At 40.2% G+C, this 23,000-nt stretch overlaps 1 protein-coding gene across 12 annotated transcripts in view; it reads left to right on the top strand.

Moving 5' to 3' along the window:
• Window positions 1–23,000, top strand: part of pard3ab (par-3 family cell polarity regulator alpha, b) — a 235,581-nt gene that overhangs the window by 21,445 nt on the left and 191,136 nt on the right. For all 12 annotated transcript variants that reach the window (XM_013272746.3, XM_019348075.2, XM_005476796.4 and 9 more), the window contains exon 2: window positions 14,435–14,536. In XM_013272746.3, the coding sequence (XP_013128200.1) occupies window positions 14,435–14,536 (102 nt within the window). The remainder of the gene's footprint in view (window positions 1–14,434; window positions 14,537–23,000) is intronic.

Genomic DNA, 23,000 nt, shown 5'->3' with positions numbered 1-23,000 from the left:
TGCTTTGGTCTTTTTGTTGTTGTCTTCTAAACATTTAGTTCCTATTGCTTTCAGAGTTTGCAAAACAAAAGTTTGCCTGATGAAATAATGCTGTCGTCCTCTACAGGTGGATCATATTTAGTAGACCAGATTAAATATCAAGAAAAGTAGCATCATTTCCTAAATTCTTTTAAAACCATCTTCATGAAGAATTCTAACTGAAGTAATAAGCAGTAGTGATAACGAGGAGACTAATACAATATTTATGGCACCTTAGGAAAGCCAGAGTTTTAAAGTGCTTCGACAGATGAGTAAAAGCAGAGCGCTAAATTTGAACAGGAAGCTTGGCAGTGGAGCCACACGTAAGGATAAAGAAATGTCAAGACAGATGGATAAAAACATCTACAAAGCACACAATGACATGGTAATTATTGGATACTAATAAAACAATACAGGCAATGAAGCGATTATAATCGAAGCGATGGATAGACAAACTAAAAGCAGATTGCTCTAAAGCTGAGGGACACTGATGGCAAAAGCAGCGTCACCTTTAGAGTTAAGCTTTGATGACCCCACCTCAGGACTGTGAACTGGCTCACGGTCAGTGTTTTTTGCTTTGTAACTTGGGCCCAGATCCAGACATGCTTTAAAAGTGATCCGTAAAATCAGGGAGCCAATGGAGAGAAGCCAGGGCTGGGTCGATGTGACGTCATCTCCTGAAACGAGTGTGAAGCTGGTTTCAGAGGCATTTTGAACTCATTGGACTTGTGTGATGTTTCATTTATACGTGAGAGTGTAGAGAAAATAAAAGCATGAGTGACTTTTTCCAGGTTGGGCTTCACGACCACTGGTTTTGTTTTGATCTTATTGGGAAGAAGCAGGAGTGGAAAGCTTTTCTTATGTCGGTCAAAGTGCAGGGTTCAATGAAATGCAGTACTTAAACAACGGAATTTAATTAGCAAGCAAAACTTTTGTCTTTCAAAAATGAAGTGTGTTTGCTACACTTCTGTCATAGCAAAATGAATGTCTGTTCTGGTCATTTATATGACACTGAACCATAACACACAGATTTGTGCTTCGTGAAACAATTATTCGCGGCCTGACGTGGCTGTCACAACAAGGCGTATAAATGCAAATAGCGTGCAGCTTGTGAAGCTCAGTTATCAACGTAATTTTTCACGCAGTTCAATCTGTACAGCTTCTTGTTACCCTGCTAGAGTATCCATAACCAGCGATACCGTTGGCAATTTGATACACACTGTCTCTGAAGCAAGGAAAGCAGGTTGCTGTGCAGCCGTGTGTCTCCTTTCGTGTCCCTTTCATAGGATCGGTTGCATTTACACACATGCAAGAAAACACCTGCACATGCAACACAATGTGAAATGTCAGATGCACAAATGCACACACCGGTATGTGCGATCCTAGACGAGGCTAAAGCTGCAGGCTGTTTGCAGTGGAAGAACAGTGGAGGGTGTGTAGCAGAAGCTACACATGAAATGTGGAAACACCACCATGGTCTCAAGAAGAGACTCAAAGTGGAGTCATGCCGAGGCAGTCAGGTATGTTCCAGCATTTTCTTTAGATGGATGATCTTTTATTCTGTTTGTATTGCAGCGATACAGAAAAGAGAGAGAGGGAGTCGACTCTGTGTATCCAAGTATTTAGTACTGTCTAGTAAATGCTGCAGTGTTATCATTTCACACTGCTTACTAGAAATGACCCTTGTTGGATGGGATTGGGATTATGTTTGGGATACTGGGATGGGCTCCAGTTGTATTCAATTTCTGATCTTTTGCCAGCTATCAGCATCCAAGCTCTCCAATCTATAGTACATTGGTAAATCTTAGTGTTTTGAGGGACAGATGAAGCTAAGATGACTCAGATTTTACTGAAGGGAGTGTCATGAGCAGAGCTGGTTTAGATGAAAACAGTAATCAAGTTTTTAATTTTAGGGTACCAAATCTTTGACGTGTCTTGCTCTTTGGGAAGGCCCTTGAACAGTCTGTCAAGACTGACACTGCACTTCTACAGCCGTTAGATGTAATAGGCTATCCAACAGGAACTCTAAATATTACTGTTTTTAATCATTTATGGCTGTAGGTATCACCCCTACGCTGAGTATTACTTTCAGAGGACCATTCGGAGGACACATCCCTTTCTTCCTGTCACTGTAATTTCACCTTTGTAGCTGGATGATAAAGACTGAAAACGACTCCTCCAAGGAATCAACTGAAATCCTAAAACACACCAAATAACGTTATTGAACTCGTCTCGTGTCACTGTGCCGAGGCCTGCCCAAGCAGGTCAGTTGTGGATGACAGCGCTGAGAAAGAATCAAGTGTCACAACTGAACTCTTCATCACTTGTTTCTCAAACACCTGAGCTCTTTGTCCCCGACTCACCTTCTGATTATATCTCCTCCTTCCTGTCACACTAGTTGTTGCTCTTGTGGTTTTCTTTTCATTCTCTTCTGCGCGTCTCGTGCTTTTCTCTGAAAAGGAGAATAAAAATAAAGCATTGCCTCGCTCTAGCAGTGATGTTGAAAGGAAGAAAGATACTTGATAAAGGGCATATTAGTCTATCTTTCTTCTCTTCCCATCCCTTGTCGTGCTATGACAAGTTTGCAAGTCAGGTGGGGAAAATGATAAAACCCAAATTAACACGTCTGGCAACAACATTGAAATCGATTGACGGCTAAGTGAGTCTGCCAGCGAGTCCTAGCAAATTATCTCTTGAACAGCTTTGTATGCCTTTTCAAAATCTTCCATTGTGTCAGTTTGTGGTCTCCTTTGGGGTATTTAACATCTCAGGCTCACATAGACAGTTGCCAGTTTTCCGCTTTGCTTTTTTGAAAAAGTGTTTTAAGAGTCTAGATAGTGTTTTGTTTTTTGTTTTTTTCCTCGCCACTCGGGCCGGGTTTCAGTTCTCCTTGTTGTTGTAGGATTAAGAGATGCCGGGCTAAGGGCTGACGTGCTGGCAGGCTAACAGTTGGTGTAACCTTAGACACCACTCCGACGTGCGTCTTCACTTTACCTCTCGACCATTAAAAGAAACCAAACTTAAAACTAATTTATTATGTGTAGCTTTCTCTGGTTGACCACAATACGCTTTACATTGGGGAAAAAAGAAAGCTCTTTAAAGTATTTTTAGAATTCAAGTAAGAACTTTAAGACTTGGATTTCCCCCATAACTATTGGAGATGATTGCGTCAGTATTTTGTTCTGATTTTTCTTTTGTGATTTGCTTAGTGGAAGAAGTATTTATCCAGAAGACAGTTGACCTACTGCTTCAGTTGATGTTGGATTTTTAGAAAATGTAATTCAAATGTAGCATTACATGTAGTAAACAGTACTACAGTTGTGATACTGTAAACCATGTACATGCTGTTCCAAAAGGAGTTAAATGACCGTAACACTAACCCTCCGGTTTTAAATGCAGCCAAACAGAACTGTACCAAAGAGTTAGTGCTGTTGAGTAGTGAAATATTTGACCCTCTCTGAAAGAGTAAGAGCAATGTTAATATAAGCAGCTATTTGTAGTGAGAAAATGAACCTATATTAACCCATTTTTGTAAAACGCTGGCAAATTTGTTGACACGACCAGGAAAAAAAGAACCTGATGAAATTGAGATTTATTGGCTTGTTTTCCTGAAACTTTCTGTGCTGCTGACTTGTGTGTATTCAAACTTTAAAATAGACTTAAGTTTAGGAAAATGACTTGATTTGAGGGCTGTTGGGATTAAAGTAACCATAGCTGAAATATTTCAGCCTGGGAAATTTCTTTTCTTTTCTTTTTTTTAAGAACTCAACCATGGCCATCAGTGTAAATACCAATGCCAGATTACTTTTTCCCCATTGAGGCATTTCTTGAATTTCAGGGATCTCACCTGAATTACCTTGACGCTGCTGATGAGAAATTCTTTTATGTGTCTCGTGGCGATGATGCAACTTTATAGCAACACTTGAAGGTGCACACAAAGTAAACAGTGGTGTCAGAATTAAAAAAAGAAAAAAAAAGAAAAGAGAAAAAAAAGTTTCTCACCACCCAAAGACATAGTTTGGGGTTTATGGAGGCTCATTGCCATTACTGTGCTTACGTGAGTATTTACCCTCCACCCCCACCCTACCCCCAAGGCCTACGCTGAGCCAGGAAAAACTGAAAGCGTGTCAAGTTTATTAGCAGCCACAAGTTGCTTATTGGATTTCAGTGCAGCTGTGCCAGCTTCACTTGCATCAAGTGTCATGCAGCTTCACTCTAAGGCAGACCTGACTAATTAATCAGATCAATAAATTCTATTGGAAGACGAATCCTCGCCTCAACATTGTACAAGAAAGTGACACTGCAACCGTAGACGGTTGTTCTACATCCATATCATTAAGGATCGTGTGCGGTTTTCGTGACTGTCTGGAAGCATCATGGAAAAGGCCCAACTAGATGCACTTCTGCCACTTAGTTTGGTTCTTGACAGCAGCTCAAAGTGACTGTTTTAAAAGTTCAGACAATATAACTGAACTAAACAGCTGTTGTTGTTTTAAAATTGTTGGTACTTTGAGATGATCAAATTCTTTTGGGATGTTATCTCCTTTCACTCGAGTTTAACGAGAAAACCTTTGCTCCCAGCATTCCCTGTGGTTCCATTGATTTTTTTTTTTTTTTTTGGCCTCAGCTTGTTAACGTGCAACCAGTGTGAAGGTCATTATGGCGATGAGCTCGAAGACAATGCATTCAATTGATCATAATGAAGGCCTGAAGTCTGCTTTGCCTACTAAGCCTACAATGCTGTAACTGACTGATCTTAACACAAAATGTCTTACTTTACAGCTTTTTCCCCCCATTTTGCACCTTATATAATACAAGTAACCTGTGATTTGTCAAATACATGACAAAAACCACATTTTCATTTCATGGATTTGACTGCACACTTTTCCACAGCTTGATTTCTGTCATTTTTGAAACGGATTAAAATAAACAAATAAATTTTACTCCAAAATTTGACTGGGATTTGCAGCCACTTGCAGTGAACTTCACGTTTGCATTCACATTGGTGAGTTTCATAATTGCCATGATGGTAAACAATGCAGACTTTCTAAATCGGATTGCATTTTATTTGCATTAACTGTATTGCATTTTTTTAAAGTTACATTTTCAAAGCCTATAGTTCATACAGGTATGTTGCATTTAGAGTGTGCGTGTGCGTGTGTGCGTGTGTGTGTGTGTGTGTGTGTATCTGATTTTGTGGCTCTCTTCTTTCCTCTCAGGCTGCTTTGGATTTTGCTACATGTGAGGAATTAAAAGATGCAGGCCGCTTAATGATTGTTCGTGATTCATTAAATTAATCAGGCTACAGGCGTAAATCTCCTGCATCTTTCTCTTTGGGTTGCATGTGAGATCCTCTTTTGCATTTTTGCACAGGTATCTTTTTCCCCCCTCTGTTCATCAGATAAGTAATTTATAAGACAGAGAGCTCTCTTCTTGCACGACTCGGAGCAGTGGTTCACACATGCTGTAATAAAGATACCTTTGTTTGGTTTCTTTTAAAGCTTAATGCACTGGATAAAGTCTGCTGATTAATCCTACCTGCCTAGTCTTAATTTTTGCTCCCAGACGGTGTAATTTTTTACTATTTTTGGAGAGTAATACGTTATGCTGTCAAGTGGTTGCCTGTTTTGATCAGATATGAATGTTTCTTTGAATGGCAACATTGTTCTGTGTATGGCTCAGCACCATTGGAGCGCCTGAGTTTTCTGCCTTTTCTCAGTTTATTATCCCTACGTTTCAGTTTCTGAGACAAAGACTTTAACTTTAGTGGATTTGAATGGAAGGACACAGGGTGACAATGGAAGGGATAGAGTGATGGTGTCAGTGCCCCAGGAGTGACTTTGACACAGGGTATAATGGATAAGAAACATAATTCAAGACATTGCTATAGTTGACCTCTGGTGATCGCTTTATGCTTATGTGTGTCTAATTATAGGAAGTGATGTTCAGGTTGCATTTAAATAAATGTACTGGTAAACTGTGGCATTTGTCATCAAGGTCATAAAGAAGTGATTCTGATTCAGGAAGTGAGAGAGTGCACAGAGAAGAACCTGAACTTTTCATTACCTGCACCTCATCTTTCCATCCAGAATGAATATTTATATGTGAAGACCACAGTGAGTTAGTCTGTTACTACATGGTGAGTAGTAACATTAACTCAGCTTGACACATAAAGCAGGAGGAATGTTTGGTGCTTGAAGAGGACAGAACGAGTCAGAGTGATGTCATCAAAGCTTTCTGAAAACCTCGAGGACAAGTATTTACATATATCATGTAACTCCCTAGAACATGTATCTTGCAAAAAATTTGGGGAAGAAGTGCTGAATTATCGAATGAACAAGCCCAGTTTGTGGAAAACATCTTATTACAACACATAATGGGTTTTATTGGATAGTAAGAACAAAAGAAAGGAGAAAAATAGCTCTTATTATTTTGACATGGGTAGTGGTTTGCCAATGGCAACACAACTCAGGGGTTAAAAGATTAATATCAAAGCATGAGTGAGGCTTTGAAATGATAAGCATGGTCCAAGTGCACTGGTAAAGTTAATAATGTTAGTGTTGGTGTTCACTTCAGTGGAGCCCAGCAGGGCACTCGTTCAAATCGAACCCAAAGTGTACTCGACATCAAACTGACAGCTAATAAAACGTATTATTAGATTACACACAGTTCATACACTCGCACACGCGTATCGGTGTGCGTTTGTGCACACGTCTGTCTGCGGTTTTACACGCATCACGTAGCACTTTTGTGGCTTTTTCCAATTCCTGTTTCTCTTCTCACTGATGTCATTGTACTTGAATGAAAGGGTCTTTTGTACCTTATGCCAACCTTACTTTGACCCTACAATCCAGGAAACGTACAGTGTGCTGCCCTACCGTGGCTGTGTACACATCCGAACAACAGATGTGATTGAAAGGGGTATTTGTCATTCGCCATGAACAGAGCACTCACATTGTTTGTCTGCAAGATTGAGATGGGTGATAATATCTAAAAAGGTGACCTTTTCTCCTTTTTAAAAAAGTGAGAAAGTCATCACTCACATTGGTTTAAGCATGTTTTAAAATCACAGCTCTTACAAAGATGTTCTGTACAGTCTTGAGGAAACTTTTATTTATCCAGGGAGGGTTTGCCTGGAAAAATAAGCGTGTGCTTCCAGCAGTAACCCGCTTTATATTTTTACTGTCAGCCTGAGCTGCTTATTACTACAATAGTCTTTCTCTGAGCAGTACAAAGAAAACAGATTAGTATTTAGCTCCTTTTCACATATCACAGCTAGGTTACCTCATCACACCTTGTTACCAACATGAGTGAAAATATATATTTATTCAAACGTTAAAAGGAGGCGGAGCTTTGTCCTGCTTATCGCCACATATCCACCCCCTGATTGTACACTCCAGTTTATTTCCATGCGATTCTTCAAATTCAGCTCAATTCAGATTAATTCAGTTTTGAGTTCACAGCAACTGTCATCATATGGAGATTTATGTTTCAAGGGAAAAAAAACAAACAAAACAAAACCTAACCCTATTAGAAAGGGAGCACCAATGATCTGATCATGATCTTTGAGCAGCAACTTGGCGACACTGGGGAGGAAGAACTCCATTGAAGTAGGAAGAAACCTCTGGTAGATCCAGGCCCAAGGAGGAGCAGTTTCCTGCAACTGGCTTGAGAATGTTGAACAACAACCCAGCGCAAGAAGTAGTTTGACTGACCCGAGTGTAGCATTTAATGTTCAAAAACATCTGATGATCTATCCACAGGTGGTTGTTATGGCCTATGTGGGCTGTGTTTCATGATACTTGACCCATATTGGCTATTATTCTATTATTTTATATCTGTGTTAAACTGCTGCCTTTTGAATAATGGAGAAAAATAATGGAAAAGTTTGTTGCTTGTATAGAAATATTATGTAATTTGTGTTACCGGGAGCAAGTTCAGGCAATATACTCATTATACAGTCAGTGTACTCTCCTGCTTATTCTTTCTCAATACTATTTTTCTCAACTTTTTCCTCAGCTTGTTTTATCAAGTTTCTGCATTATTAAGTTTTATTTTAAAAACATTTTCTGATATGGTTCCTGAATAGGTTACAGAGTCCGTGTTGAGACATGTTTTCACACTAGTAATCAAAACCACTTCTAGTTTTGGACCAGTGTTAACTGTTTGTCACGGATTGTGGTCCACGAAGGGTTTGATTTTTGGATTTTTCCAGATTGTTCCAAAGTATGGATCAAAAATCTAGCTTTCAGTTACAGACGCTAATTCAATTACAGGGAAAGAGATCTCTGACTTTTGCAAGCTACACGCATGAATCAGAGTCCTTTTGTTATTAAAAGGAAAATACCGTATACAGAAAGTTAAACTGGGTGAACCGATAAGGTAAGTGAGGTTTATTGGTTGTGGTGAAATGCCAAGGTCAGGGAAACTACAGTGAGTTGAGCGTGCACACATTCATGCACCACTTAAGTGACAAAAACCCCACTGTGTGTTCTTAATCCACTGTTCATTAGTGGAGCCTGCTGTGAGGATAAAGCATGTGTTTGCCCTCACCATAAGATGAGTGTCACGTTGTCTTGATTTTTGGGAGCTTCCACCATCTCATTTCCTTTAAGTGACTTCCTCCCCAGGTCTCCATCTGGCCTGTGTTTAGAATCTACATGCTCTTAAATATTCTTTCAGATCTTCTGTGCTTCACAGCTCTTTCCTCTGCCCCATCTTCCTAAATTAAAAGGGAGGAGGAGAGAAGACTGCAGCAAAATGCATTTTTTAGTGACGGGGAAGCTCTCTGGAGAGTACAAAACGGTGTCACACTCAACTTGCAAATTAAAGTTGACACAACAAATGCTTTTGGATCTGCACTGATCCAGCACCTTAGGCTTAGTGAGTTGGATAGATGTGTAGAGGATTCCCAGTAAAGGGGAAGACTGCAGGCGACTTTTGAAATAATAAACACGTTTTAATTCGTGTCGAGCGTAAGGCAGCAATCTGTTACTTTTATTAAAACAAAAGATTAAGAAAATATGTTAAAAAATGACTGAAATGTTTGACAAAAGACAGAATAAAGAGCAAGGAGGGCTGAAAAGGGCTAAAAAAACAAAAAAGACCTCATTTACAGTAAGACGAAGAGCAAACTGGCGGTAAATACAGGAGTAGGTGGGAACATGACCTACAGTTTGTCATGTCTCTTTTGTGGCACAGTAATGCATAACCACTGCAAGAGATCATAACAAAAACCAAACCTTTGGCAAGAACACAGAGTGTCTACAAGCTGTGACACACTGTGTAGCAGAAGGCTGGATCTGGCAGAACAATGCAGCGTTTCTTTAAGGCACACAGGAGTGTCTTTGGCTCAAAATTCACCCCCAAAAAACCTCTTTATGATCTGTGCCACAAAGGGATGATTGATAGAGAGTGAACATTTGAGAACTGGTTCATTCAGCCCCGAGGTGAACACGGTTCAGTTTCACAAGTTTAAAAGTGTTGTAGGTACATGTAATCTGTGCCATGGAAGACAAGTTGGTATCTGCGCATGTCTTTGGATTGACTTTATATGGATTCCCAACATCATCCTTTTAAAGTCTTAAAACTACCTTAGGTCAGGTGACACAGAGTGAGTTTTTTCTAACTATAGTAAACAGTGTCAATGTCACAAATGCCTGAATACCAGGTAATCTGTGCTAAAACCTCTAACCTAACAGCATAGATTGTTTTCTGTGTGAGAACTGTGAACACATAATGTAACCGAACCAGCTTTTTAACTGGAGATGCACAATGTTGTTGTACTTCTTGGTCTTTCCTTTCTTTATTTCAGGTTAGTCTTCTCTTGGAGTTTGATCACATTTTTCACAAGTGTTTTTTAAAATTATTTAATGTTTTAATCAGAAGAATACTTTTCTTCTCTTTAACTGTTTTTGTTTTTCTCAAAAATACATTTTTTTTTTTTTAAATCATACGGAATATCCCTTTAAATCCAGTTGACCATTGGAGCTGTAAAGTCGAACAACTTTTAAATATTGGATGCCATCATGCATTTATTTGGCTTATTTAAAAAAAGGGGAGAAAACCGTCTTTAGCCAAAATTAAAAAATCAAAAACTCTCTGGCTTTAATTTTGTCCAGATGGTTTTATTAATTTCTTCAAAATTAAAACCATCAAATAAAAAAGTTTATTAAAATCTGGTCTGAGTGTCATTGGCTCATTTTGGGGTTTTTAACTCTTCTGGCCATGTGATAAATAAAATGTTTATAGTTTAACCCGGCTACAAAAACTTACTTCTGTACTTCCTACAGAAATAAAATAATTAGCATGAAGACTATGATGCGCTTGTTTATTGGATAATTGCTCACACCATCAAGGTTGGCGCTCTAGATTTTCATTCCGAGGCGTCTGTGTCATCCCAGTTGGTCTCCTGTAAATGTGAATCACTTGAGTCTGATGAAGTGGAGGAGAATGAGGCGAGCATGTTTTGAAACACCTGGACAAAATCTTCTAAATCTTGAAGCAGCCTCACAGTAGAGTTCTCCGAGTCATCTGTGTCTGGGCTTGCCTCAGCTTCAGGTGGTACAACAGAAAGTAATGAGGAGGAGCTGCTGGGCAACTGCTCTTCAGTGCTTTCCATATAGTCTTGAATCAGAGCGATTGTAGACTCTCTGCTGTCATTTTCAAAGCTTTGTCCACCCTCACTCACCAAGTAGTGCTGAAAATAAAGAAATCATTTCTACCGCCATCGTCATTTATCATTTATTGTGGCATAAAATACAAAGCCTATTCAATGTTTCAGCTAGAACACTATTTAATCGACCCACTTAAAATAACCTTACCTCCATGTCTATAACTGCATTGTTTAAGTAGATGTTTTCAAAGTTCATCAGATTGTCATGCAGGCAAACAAGATCCCGGTAATTCACCTCGCTGCCGTCGTCGTCAGATTCGCCGTAACTCCGGAGGTTTTTGGCCTCGTCGTCACTCTCGTCCGATTCGAAATATACGCTGAGGTCTTCCAGAGACATTGTGGTGCAAAGTCTGGTACAGCACAGTGCTGTGATCAGAATGAGTGTTGCCACGATAAACCCATGCATTGTTTTGTATGCTGGACAACAGTTTGGTGCTTTGATTTGAAAAGTACTGTAGAGTTCTGGACTGCTGCTGTTACTTCGGTTCAGGATTACAGTTTCCTCATTTAAAAAAGAAAAAAAAAAAAGAAGAAAAATTTAAAACCACTACCATCAAGTAAAAACACAGCCCTTATTTGCGTGTATTATTCACCTTATTGTTATTCTTGTTTAACACGCTGTGCCACTACGTCACGAGAAGTTGCGCACTGAAAGTATTAAAACGTAGTTTTTTCTTTTTCTTGTCCTTACATGCAAATGTCACTTTCCCCTCACACATTTCTTGTTCTGGCCAAATTCCAAGGCTGCTACATGTGATGCAGTTTATTGCCATATAAATGTATTATTGGGACTGTGTGAAAATCGGATTGAAACATGTAAGACCTTGAAAGATTTGTTATTGAAAAGCGAATAATTTTTTTTTTTTTTTAAGCCTATATTTCACATCATTTTGATGGCTTCCTGTTAAACTGGTAAACAGGCTGCTTTTTATGCTATAAGAGATCAAATGTTAATCAATATATATATTTTTTCAATTAAATGATTCAGCATTTTTCTAGGCTTTTTTTCCTCTATAGTTAAAAATTGTAACATATTGTAGAGTATCTTGCAAAATACATCAAGTTAGTCTGCCTCCAAAACTTTGCATACAGTGTCTTTGTCACATGTCAGTACACTCAGGACTGTGTAATGCCATTTGAATACTTCTCAACTGTGGACACTGGCACTTCCAGACATTCCTTTTCACGGTGTTAGGGAGACCTTGGTGCTCACGACTCTGCATTGTCTCGCTAAAACGTAGTGATGGGCTTCCCCTGCTGCCAGCGTGTTTGCCTTGGCCTCCTTTCAAGTCTGCTGTTGGACTGTTGAGGGCTCCAATAGTTTAGATCGCTCCTCCTTTCTTTAGCAGAGAGCTTCAGCAGAATAATGTCGTGAGAATCTCAATGAGGCCCAGAGGGATCAAACTAGAGTGAGAAAGAAGATGCCACATTAACTTGTTTGTAATGTTTTGGGGTTTTTTCACTCCAAAAGTTGAGTAAGACAGTTTGAGGGATGATGTGCATAGAAAGTTGTAATACCCACATCAGAGAGCTGTTATGTTGAAACCTTGTTTACTATGTGACTTAGTCCCTTGTCTTAAGTCTGGCACTGTGACATTTTGCTGTGAGCTATTTTTACGCGATGAACTTGGCACCACAGAACGACACACAAACGCACACATCAGTTTTAAAGTCTCTTTGTGCCCAACCCTGGTCTGTCCCCACGGTGACATACTATAGGGGACTTTAAATAGACAGTGCTGCTACGTGCACTTATTATGTGTGACTATCTTCTGAAAGCCTCAACTAAAGAGCAGGCTGGATTAGTATTACTTTTTAAATCTGCATCCTTATTATCTTTAAGTGCATTATATACATTGTATATAAATTTTCTAATAAGCTGTTGGGCTATCGGGGTCATTTTCAAATTGACGTAACAGTTTTTGTAAAGTAGGTAAAATCCTGGCGTTTTAAGCCATTCTTGAACGCTCACTCGTTGTTAATGATAAACAATAAATCAAAGTGTTTAGATTTTATGGTTTTTGGGGAGACGCCCCAGTTGATTCAAAACAAAACAGTAAAATGTGTTTTGGCTGAACTGGCTTAAAGGCAGTGGTTTGTGGCTTTCTTTCCCACAACAAACAAAAAACTTGGACGTGCTGGCTCTGTGTCAGATGAATACTTTGGACTGAATGCTTTCAGTTATAACAGGCAGCGATAAATTAAAAAAAAAAAAAAGTTCTTGAGCACACACAGAAACCTACAGTAATTTGTTTGCACTGGCTTGTTTGCAGATGTAGTTCTGGTCGGTGCTGGCTACTGCTTTTTGATTTCCAGAACTTCCATCTTTTATTTATAGTCACGTACATCAGAGTGTTCCTAATAAACTTTAAGATTCGCTTCAAGTTTCATTTTGTTACAAACACACGTTGTGTTTCTTTTTAAACAAGTGTTTCTGAGACAGTGATGCTTTAGGATGGTTCACTGTTAATTATTACTGTTCAATCACTACCAAAGTCTGGTCTGGCCAAACTTCTTTTTCATTTTTTCCTTTATAAAATTGCTGACATTAAAGGTTTTGTGTGTTTGTGTCTGAGATCCATCATTTAGAATCCACAGGGTTGCACAAAGTGACACTGGCTGTCATAAACTATGACATCTGTCACAGCAGCGAGTGGGTGAGTTAAAGAGAAGCTAAAAAAGAGCAACACATGAAAAATACTAATGCAGCTGTTTGAATTGACGTGTTTTCACTGAGTGCATTTAGACTCAGACTATCAAAACTATCATCGCTGTATAGTTAGTTCATTTCATCTACCTCTGCATTATTTCCCCACAAAAATCTCAGTTTCCTTCTCCAAGGCAGGCCTGTCATGTAGTATTAGTTTGCCAGTTAAACACATCAGACGTGCGTCTGGTGCCCTTTTGCAGTGAGTTGTGTGCGTTGCAGTGGAGTGGAACTGTACAAGTGGGTAATGAGGCTGTAACCCTCAAGGCTGCTCTGTGTGTGTGGGACGAAGCCAAATAGTCACTTCAAAAGTTAATACTTTGTCAAATGATGCCAGGACACTGTGCACTTCCATGCATGTGCAATCGACTCGTTCTCCCTTTTAGCTTGGAGCAAGTTACATGTGCACATGTTTTTGCATGTCAAGACCCTGGGAGGGGGCTTTACAATCATCTGGGAGTTGATTTCCTATTTAGAACTGCGTGATGGCGGTAATACTCTACCTTTTATCCCTGCCTTATTTTGTTATTGTAAAGCTACATTTTTCTATAATTGTACAGTGTCTTATGATATTTCTTATGTCTTATTTCAACCAAGTGTGACCTTTGCGTGTGCTTTTCATGTCAGAAACTTTCACACGTAATTGAACTTGATTATATAGTAATGGTGGGTGGCATTCCTCGCAGGTCCCGATGATCGTGATAGTCTTGCTTTAAAGAGCCAACAATGATGAGATGAGTGGCATGTCAAAATGTTTGGAGTGTCCGCTGGTGGGCTTGTGTAAGCTCCAAAGAGATTTCAAGGGATTTTCAGTCACGTCTACTTTTCTACTAAAACCCTTTATCAGGTCTCACGATGTTTATGCTTGGAGTTTGTGTGCACTAATTTCTTCGCATTTAAAATATAAAATGGTTCTTGAAGGTCATTTGTGATATATGCATCTTCTTACAATTGCTGCCCCAAATTTTCATGTGTCAGGCGATTTTAAAACTGCTGTTGATTTTGAATTTAAATGTTGCCTCCTTGTTCTGCAGGATGCCAGTTACTGGCTGCAGGTTCACCGGTTGGAGCACGGTGATGGGGGAATCCTCGACCTGGATGATGTGCTTTGCGATGTGGCTGATGACAAAGACAGGGTGAGTAATGTCTGGGAACTGTTCATGAAGTCTTTAAAAATGTTATTTTTTTCTGTTTTCCAAGGCACAGGAAGTGCTCACTGACCAGACAGATAAGAGAATTTGTTGTGCACCAAAGCGCCTCTTATCGGTTTCTGGATTTTCATTAATGCCGTCGTTAACCATCTCTTTAATCAGTTAAACACTCCCCATATATTTACATGGCCTCGCCTATCTCTTGGTAAATCTAAGTTAAACAGATCGAGCAGTGTGCTTTACTTTAGAGCTCCTGAACCACGACTTTCTGAGGTCAGGAATGTAAATATTCAGTTGTTTTCTTCCCAAAGTCTACAGCTATCAAACTAGGCACTCATCGTTTGTGCGTGCACATAAACTCCAACCTTCCTGACTGTGTTGCCATTCTGATTCAGGTCATGGTGGAGGGTGGGGGTGTTATGGTTAAAAATCCAAAAAAAAGAACAATGAAAGAAAAAAAGTTACTCCAAAAAAATGATATTTGTATAGATAACTGAAACGTTTTTTTTACTGCTGTTATTCACGAGCAGCGTCTCAGCCACTGATGGTGTGCGACTATTTTGGGAGAGTGTGTCATGATTTAGGAGTTCAATCACTGACTTGCAAATTCTGAACACATTTTAATGGCCACTAAATCACTGTGATTTTGACTTTCTACAATAATTAGTTAATGCAACAAAACCCCTTTCCGCTTCTTACATAGTTTTTTTTTCTTCGTTTGTTTGTGTTTTTGGGGGGTTTTTAGACCTGGAATGTAAATCTGCCCGTTTGTGAAGCACTTTGGGTCGACTTCTGTCGTTTAAATGTGCTGTAGGCTATAAAAAATATATGCGACACTCAACTCAGCATTTTTATTGTGCAAATTTAAAGTACATTTTCATTTTAAAAAAATCATAATAATTGCACAGTTCAGTGGCCTTCATACTAAACTTAAAGGATAGAAAGTATCAATCCTTTTGAGCCAGTATTGATCCAGTACCAATACCAGGATTGCTATCGATAATTGGATCTCCCACTTCTTTTAGCTGCACTCATTTGTTTTTATTTCTAAGCAGTTCATTTAGCCAGTAATCTGAAAATATATCCAGAGTCTCTGTGAGGTATTCCACTGGAAACAGACTTCTGCACACAAAGATGAAGAGCTGATTTTTCCATAGGTGCTAAGAGTTTTAGAACTTGTAACATTTGACAGAACTTTTTCGGCCCAAATACGAAAACTCCAGCTAAAGTTCAAGTAAGAATTGAGATTTCAGGTGCACAGGATCTACTTGACTTCTCCCATCTGCTCTAGAGTCAGTGGCTCAAAGGAATCTTTGTGCTTTCTGTGGCGCACACTTTCTCATGCAACCCTTTCAACCTTTGTTTATAAGCCCCCATGCCTCAGTGTTTATCTGCACGTTTGTGAGTTCATGTGTTTACGTGTGCACCCTTACAACGAGCTGTCATCATGCTCATCTTTTCGCATCCCTCTGTCTTTTATGCTCGGCTCTCAATGGTCCCTTCAGGCGTTTCCCACAGAAGAGTGTGTGTACATTTCATACATGACAACCTGTCAGCCTCGCTGACACACATCTGCATCACTCTCACCGCTATGACACAAAATCCTTTGCGGGTGGATGTTTTGCTTTTCTACAAAGTTTGAACGTACACAGGCATCAGCCATGAGAGCAGAAGCACCTGTTTAACGTAGTGTAGCAGAACATTAAACAGGTAGCAGAACGTAGCATTGTAACGAGATGTTATCCTTTCTATATTAGCCCACTGAGTGCTTGAAGAGATGCTGTTCCTTTTGTGTAATTATTTATGATGATGACAAATAAAAGTGATAATGTTACACAGCTAATACAGAAGCTACAACTAAAATGGGGATTTTTTGATATAAATTGTTTATGTTTATAATGTGGCTTTATCAAGTGGCTCTCATACCAAAAGGAATATCCCTTATAAGGATGTGAAACGGCACCAGAACCAGCTTTCTAAACATTCTTGCTCTCAAGTACCAGCGATGTCAGTGAACCTTCACATTTTTACTTTTAAATTTAAATTTGTCATCAGTAGTTTTAAATGTTTTCCCTTTGGTTTTAGTTTTTGGAAACTCTGGATTTGTGTAGATTTAACACTCTAACAATAAGAGTCTGATGTGCTTTTACACTGATCTACATTCATGTGCACTTGGCGCGAGAAAAGAGGGGAAACGTAGGGAGATGAAACATGTATGAGTGTGAGTGACTCCATGTGTCCCACTGAACATGACTGGTGGTCTCCTGGCAGCTGTGACTCATCTCTGCCATTGCACAGGAGCTTTTTAAAGACTGGAAGGAATGTCTGGCCCATCACACAAGGACACTTTTATTAGCTTACACTGGAATGAAACGGGCTGCGTGTAGTGCTCATCTGGGGAATACAAGTATATACAACACAGTTTAATACTTTCCCCGAGTGTTTGTGTCTGTATGTGTGGAAGCACCTTTAAGTATAAAGTGTGTATTTAATACAGATACAGTCAGTATCATCATTGCCAGAAAAAAGTGGCAGTTTGAACTCACACAGAGGGAATATTGTTTTCAGATGCCATCTTTTCCTTCTTTCATCTGACTTCCTTCCTTTTTCCCCTTCATACCATATTTTCTATGAACTGTAACAACATCAATAACTAAGAATCTACTTTGGCTGCTGACTCTCTTCACAGTTCATAGTTCAGTTAGTAGTCATTGCTTGTGGTCATAGAAGATACCTGTTTGATTGGCTGGATGGTTTAGATTGTATTACTTGGGACATTCACTAGAATAGAACAGAATAACCCTTTATTGTCATTGTACATGTGCGATGAAATTGTGGGTGCTCCACACCAACAGTGCCAGAATAAAATGTAAACAGTAGACACAAGGAATAAGCAGCAAGCAGGGGAAATGTATATAATCAAGAGGGATACATAGAAAAATAAGAGAAGGGCACACATTAGGGAACAAGTTGCAAAGTGCTTGGAAGTAGTGCAAAGAAAAGTCTGAATAGAGTCCATGTGTGAGTGACCCGAGCGAGGTGGGTTACTCGGATCATGGTTCAGAGTGGTGCAGTGAGTGGGCTGGGGTGGGGCGTGGGGGGGGGATAGTGTTTGACAGTCCGAATGGCCCAGGGCAAGAAGCTGTTAGTGAGTCTGGAGGTGTGAGACCTGATTGACCTGAGGCGCCTACCAGAGGGCAGCGGGTCAAACAGGTGGTGGATGGAGTGCTGTGATGGCCCAGGTTTTACTGAGACAGGAGGATCTGCTGATGACCTCCAGGGGTGGAAGAGGGCAGCCAGTGATTTTTTTTTTTTTTTTTTTTTTTTTTTTTGGAGGGGGCAGTATTAATTACCCTCTGCAGCCTTCCTGTTCTCAATACAGCATTATTGTACTATATGTGCTTAATGTATGTTAAATAGAAACCAAATCTCTCTCTTGCTCCCTCTCTTCATAGTCTTGTGCTGTGGCTCCCTCTTCCCTTTCTCCCTTTCCTGTTGTTCATGCTTATTAGCCATGTGGAGGTGTGGTAGTTAATGCGTGGTGAAAGCATGCTCATTTGATGATAGGTGTCTAGGTGAAGCAAAACTGGAATAATAATGGAGTCTTAAAAATATATATATATTTGAAACTTCTTTTTCACTCATTCTAGAAAAGAGAGGGCGAGAGCGACCCAACACTGTACACATTGTTACTAATGGAGATTATGAAACGTCTTGCTTTGATTGGATTACAGAAAGGTGGAAACTTTTCTGCTACTTTACGATAGATAAGTACAGCTGTACAGTAGTAACCTGCACACGCAGTGTATGTGCTAAGGTTTGGCCTGCAACGTAAAAATACTTTGATCATCCAGAACAATCTTTACTGTGTTGTCTAAAGTCCAGGGGCAGTACATTAATAGTTACCTAAGAGATGCACACACTCTTCTGCTCTGCAACACACACGTGCAGTCTTGGCAGCACAACACTACCCAGCATTACCCACCTTATATCTTCCCCTTGTGCTTGCAGCGTTTTTGTTTTTTTTCCAGGAGCCCAATGAAAATATGCGAGATTAAAGCTCCTGCCCCTGGACAGTTTTCTTTCCTAGTTACTTAAAGTAAAAAAATAAAGATAAAAATTCGACCTTACAGATAATTTTCACACTATACACCTTCATATGCGAACACTCAGATATTTTCGCTACCTTCTGTCATCCAGTTCTATTTGCTCTCTTCTGACGCGCACCCACCGACGTACCCCGGGAGTCTGATGACAGACTTGTCCCTACACAAACTCCTGCAGCGATGTCACAACCCTAAATGACGGCACCTGGGCTGTGCCAGCACCACATTCCTCTGAGCGTGTGTGCTGTCAGGGTGTGCCGCACAGCTGCGCTTGCCTTCACTCCATCGCTGACACGTCTGGCCCCGGTCAGCATGGTGTCTGGCTCTGTGACAGGCGCACTGAATATTTAGCTCCGTGTGTCGGGGTGTGTGCGTGTGCAGACATCTGTGCCTTCTTCAAACATGTTAAATTTACACAGCGTCTTCATTGCATCTGTGTTTAACTTGGATGTGGAAAAGTTTGAGTGTTTTTGTACGTTTTGTTATGTTTTGATTAATACGATACACTGAACAGACAGACCGAGTGATGTTCCTTGTATACTAGTTCTGGCTTGAGTTTGCTTTATGCATGTTTTTGGTTTTGATCCAGGCGATATCTTAGTCTGAGCTGAATATAGAAGCGTCTTCCCGTGTAGGAGACGAATAGACACAGACAGGAGGGGCCGCTGGGTTAAATAAACCCAGAGGAGTTTCTTAAAACGACTCCATCAGTCTTCTGTTTATCCTGTCACAGAATATCAACAGACGAGCAGACTACCACTCACAGTTGGCGTGCGTGCGCGTGCGCGTGCATGTGTGGAATCGGAGCAATATGATCCTTGTGAGCAAGTGTGCTGACTGTCATTCATGCCTTTGCAGGGCTTGCTACTAAATTACTTAGTGTTACTTTCTTTGAAGCTTTTTTTCCTGCATAATTTAAGATTTTAATGTTGACATTATTAAAAATATATTTAATAGCTTTTGTGCAAGAACTAAATATTTAAGAAATGATCCCATTGGTGGAAGATATGATAATAAATATATCTTGAAAGCAAGGCTGCCACCTATTCAAATCAAAAAGAAGCGTTTACACGTATTGATCTAATGTCTTTGTATTTGTTGTGTCTGTGGTTGGTATTGATTTTTCTAAGTGCATGCACTAGGATGGGGAAGTGCTGTGAAACTGAACCCCTCTGAGGCCTCTTAAAGGCAGATGCTGACTGATGCTGAGTATGGAGATTTTTTTTCCTCAGATAGGAAGCGGGTCATATTGGGAAGAGAGAGGAGCGCTTGGGAATTGAAGGGTGTAGTGAAATATTTTCAGTAAAACTGATTTATGTATTTTGCACATTATACTCACATTGCCTTGTTGTTTGGGGAGGATTTTTGTCCAGATTATGAGTCAAACCTTAGACAGACGCTGCCGTTCGGTGTCATCTGAGCATGGGGAAGAAAAAATCTTTTTTTTAAAGCCATATAGGGAGATGGATACCATGGATAGTGCTGCTGCGAGGCGGATTTTGGTCTGGACCACTGCCTGTGTGGAGCTGCTCCAACAACAGTTGGTTGAGATAGATGAGAGGTCATCTGATACATATATGTGGTGGTTAAAAAGTAACAAAAATAGCATCTTACATACTGAAATACATTCTGTAGGTTGCAAGTGAGAGTTTTCTTTAATAATTCAACAATTGTCAGTTTCATGCCAGTCAGCAGCAGCACTGAAAAAAGCCCTGGTTGTAGCAGGCACTGTGTACTTCTACTTAAACAGCTGCGTGTGTGCTGTTTATGACTTTTATCCTGTTTTTCAAACTCCTGGAGCTGCTGCTGTAAACAGAAAATGCACAAGCTCCTGTGTACTTTCTGTTCACTTCTAGTTCTAGAGAAAGCCCTCTAAGAACTCGTGGAAAACTACAAGTGCAGGATGCAGAATATGATATGACTATATAATATAAATATTTCCCCAACAAACAGAGAGGTTGTCTTGTTTTGGACTGCTAAAACACATCTCACTTTTACCAAACTACGGCCGACCGGGCCCCTCCTCCAGGCCTCAGTGATCCTCCTCAGGGAGTGTTAGTGATGACCTCATTTATTCCAGGCTAGCCCTCCTCCTTCTCTTCCTCCTCCCTTTCTCTCTCCCCTCTTTCTAGCCTCCTAATGAGAACAAGATGACAACTTTATACCAGAATCAGATGGGTGACACAGAATTTTTCTGAGCAAGTCTTCCTGCATGAGTCGAGGGTAGGAGGGAGAGGAGGGGGTGGACGCAGAGAGAGCAATCAACTCTGGAAATGCTATGCATGAATATATGGAAGTGACTGCCTTTTTATAAAAAGTTCACATAGTATCTTAACTATTTTCAGTTGCGTGTAAGTGTCAAAATGGTTTTTTCGCATTCGTGTTGAGGGGAGTAGACACACAAAAAGTAGAGTTTGAATGATAGTTTATTGCTGACAGATGCCAGAATTAATATTCAGAGTAAATAAAATGATTTTATACTGGCCAGTACATACAAACATATACATTTAGTATAATACAGACTGTATATTGAGCCATTGTAACACATGCACAGCAGCCCTGAACTCATCTCGACGTCACCCGACAGAGGCGCCAGTGTCTGGCGCAGTCATACGCATGTTTATTTAACCTGCCTGCTCCATTCTGAAGACTGATGTGCAAATAATGCAGCTAAAGGTCCAGTACATGATCGCATGTGTTATTTCTCTGATTGCATTATTGCAGGGTCTTTACCTTACAATATAAAGCGCCTTGGAGCGACTGTTGCAGTGATTTGGCGCTACATATAGATAAAATACCAAACACAAGCCCACATGCTCAGGCACGACGGAGAACCAGTGTTTATGTTCTCTGCTGACGTTATGATGAAATCTGATTTATGGTTTCTTCATAATTACGTTACGACTCCAGAAAGATCCGAGTCAGATTCTTCACTATGATGAATGTGATATTAACATCGATCCGATTACCTATTTTGGAGGAGTCTTGTCAAAACAGTCGTGCCCAACCTCGCCTTGTCGTTCCGCGTGAAGCAACACGAAGCTTTTATGAAATTAATTTACGCGTACTTGCTAGATTGATGACATCCACTTGGCTTGCCATCAGTGCGGAGTTTAGCATGTTTGTCTTAACAAGCACTTACTCTCTCCCTCTTTGTAAATCGTTTAAGCTCGTTGTTTGGAGCGCGTTTAATAGCCGTAGCAGACGTACTTGTTTAAACAGAAGAAATGTTGCAAATGTTAGAGAGCTGTTTAAACTTCGGAGGTGTGTTTCCGCTGCTGTGCCTGGTCATGTTTCAAACAGCCCACCTCTTGTGTTCTGCAGACAGTGGCTTCACTCACCCGACAGATGAAAACAGCCTTATGGGAGCGACTCGTGACTAGGGATGGGTATCGTTTAGGTTTTATCCGATACCGGTGCCAAACCGGTACTTTTGAAACGGTGCCGGTGCTTAAACGGTGCTTGAACTGGTGCTTAAAGAATGGAGAACACAAACTTTGTCCTAAAACCTCTCATGTTTAGCTGTTGTTTTTTTTTTTTTTTTATAAAAAGATAACAATGTTAGCCTTTTCTGCGGCTATAGGGCATATATGGTATCACTCTATCAAACAAGAAGACAGCCGCATGTAACTACGACGGTGTTTACTAGTTCACCTTACATGCATTAATGTAATAATGTGGTTAGCCTACTCAACGTAAATTACACACGAACAACATGAAGCTACTCACACAGAGAAGAACGGCTGCTGCTGCCATCATCATCCTCATCATTTCTGCTACACTGGCAGGGCTAGGGGCCAGGACTCTCCTCTTCGGGTTCTTGGGGGATGTTGCTAACTCCGGGTCCGATAATCCGCCATCAAATACGGCGCATTTCTCGGCTTTTAAAAAAACGCTATGCGTCGCCAGGTGTTTCATCAGATTTGAGGTGTTACCTCCTTTGACAGTATCACAGTATCAGTTTAAGCACTTGTTGCAGGCTGCTGAGTTTGCATCTTTTGCTGTGAAGTACAGCCAGACTTTTGACCGCTTCGCCTTGGGCATTTTTAATCTGTAGCTCTGCTCTAAAAGAACGTACGTACCTGGGCCCGCCTACTATCCTCGGAAAGGTAAAATGATTGGCTAGAATCCAAAATGTATGAGATCTCAAGAAAAAAAATAAAGCACCGAAATGTGCGCTGCTTTTCGGTCTGGTTACTACCGTTTATGTCAGAACGATAACGGTACCCATCCCTACTCGTGAGACTCTTGGTTGCGCAAATTTATGAATTTAGATTTTCTTGACCATAATTGAATTTTTTAGGAAGTGTAGGCAATCTTTAAGCCTATATCAGTGAAATGTA

Source organism: Oreochromis niloticus, linkage group LG18, assembly GCF_001858045.2.
Source record: "Oreochromis niloticus isolate F11D_XX linkage group LG18, O_niloticus_UMD_NMBU, whole genome shotgun sequence".
Classification (NCBI taxonomy): domain Eukaryota; kingdom Metazoa; phylum Chordata; class Actinopteri; order Cichliformes; family Cichlidae; genus Oreochromis; species Oreochromis niloticus.
This window is presented reverse-complemented; position numbering and strand designations above follow the sequence as displayed.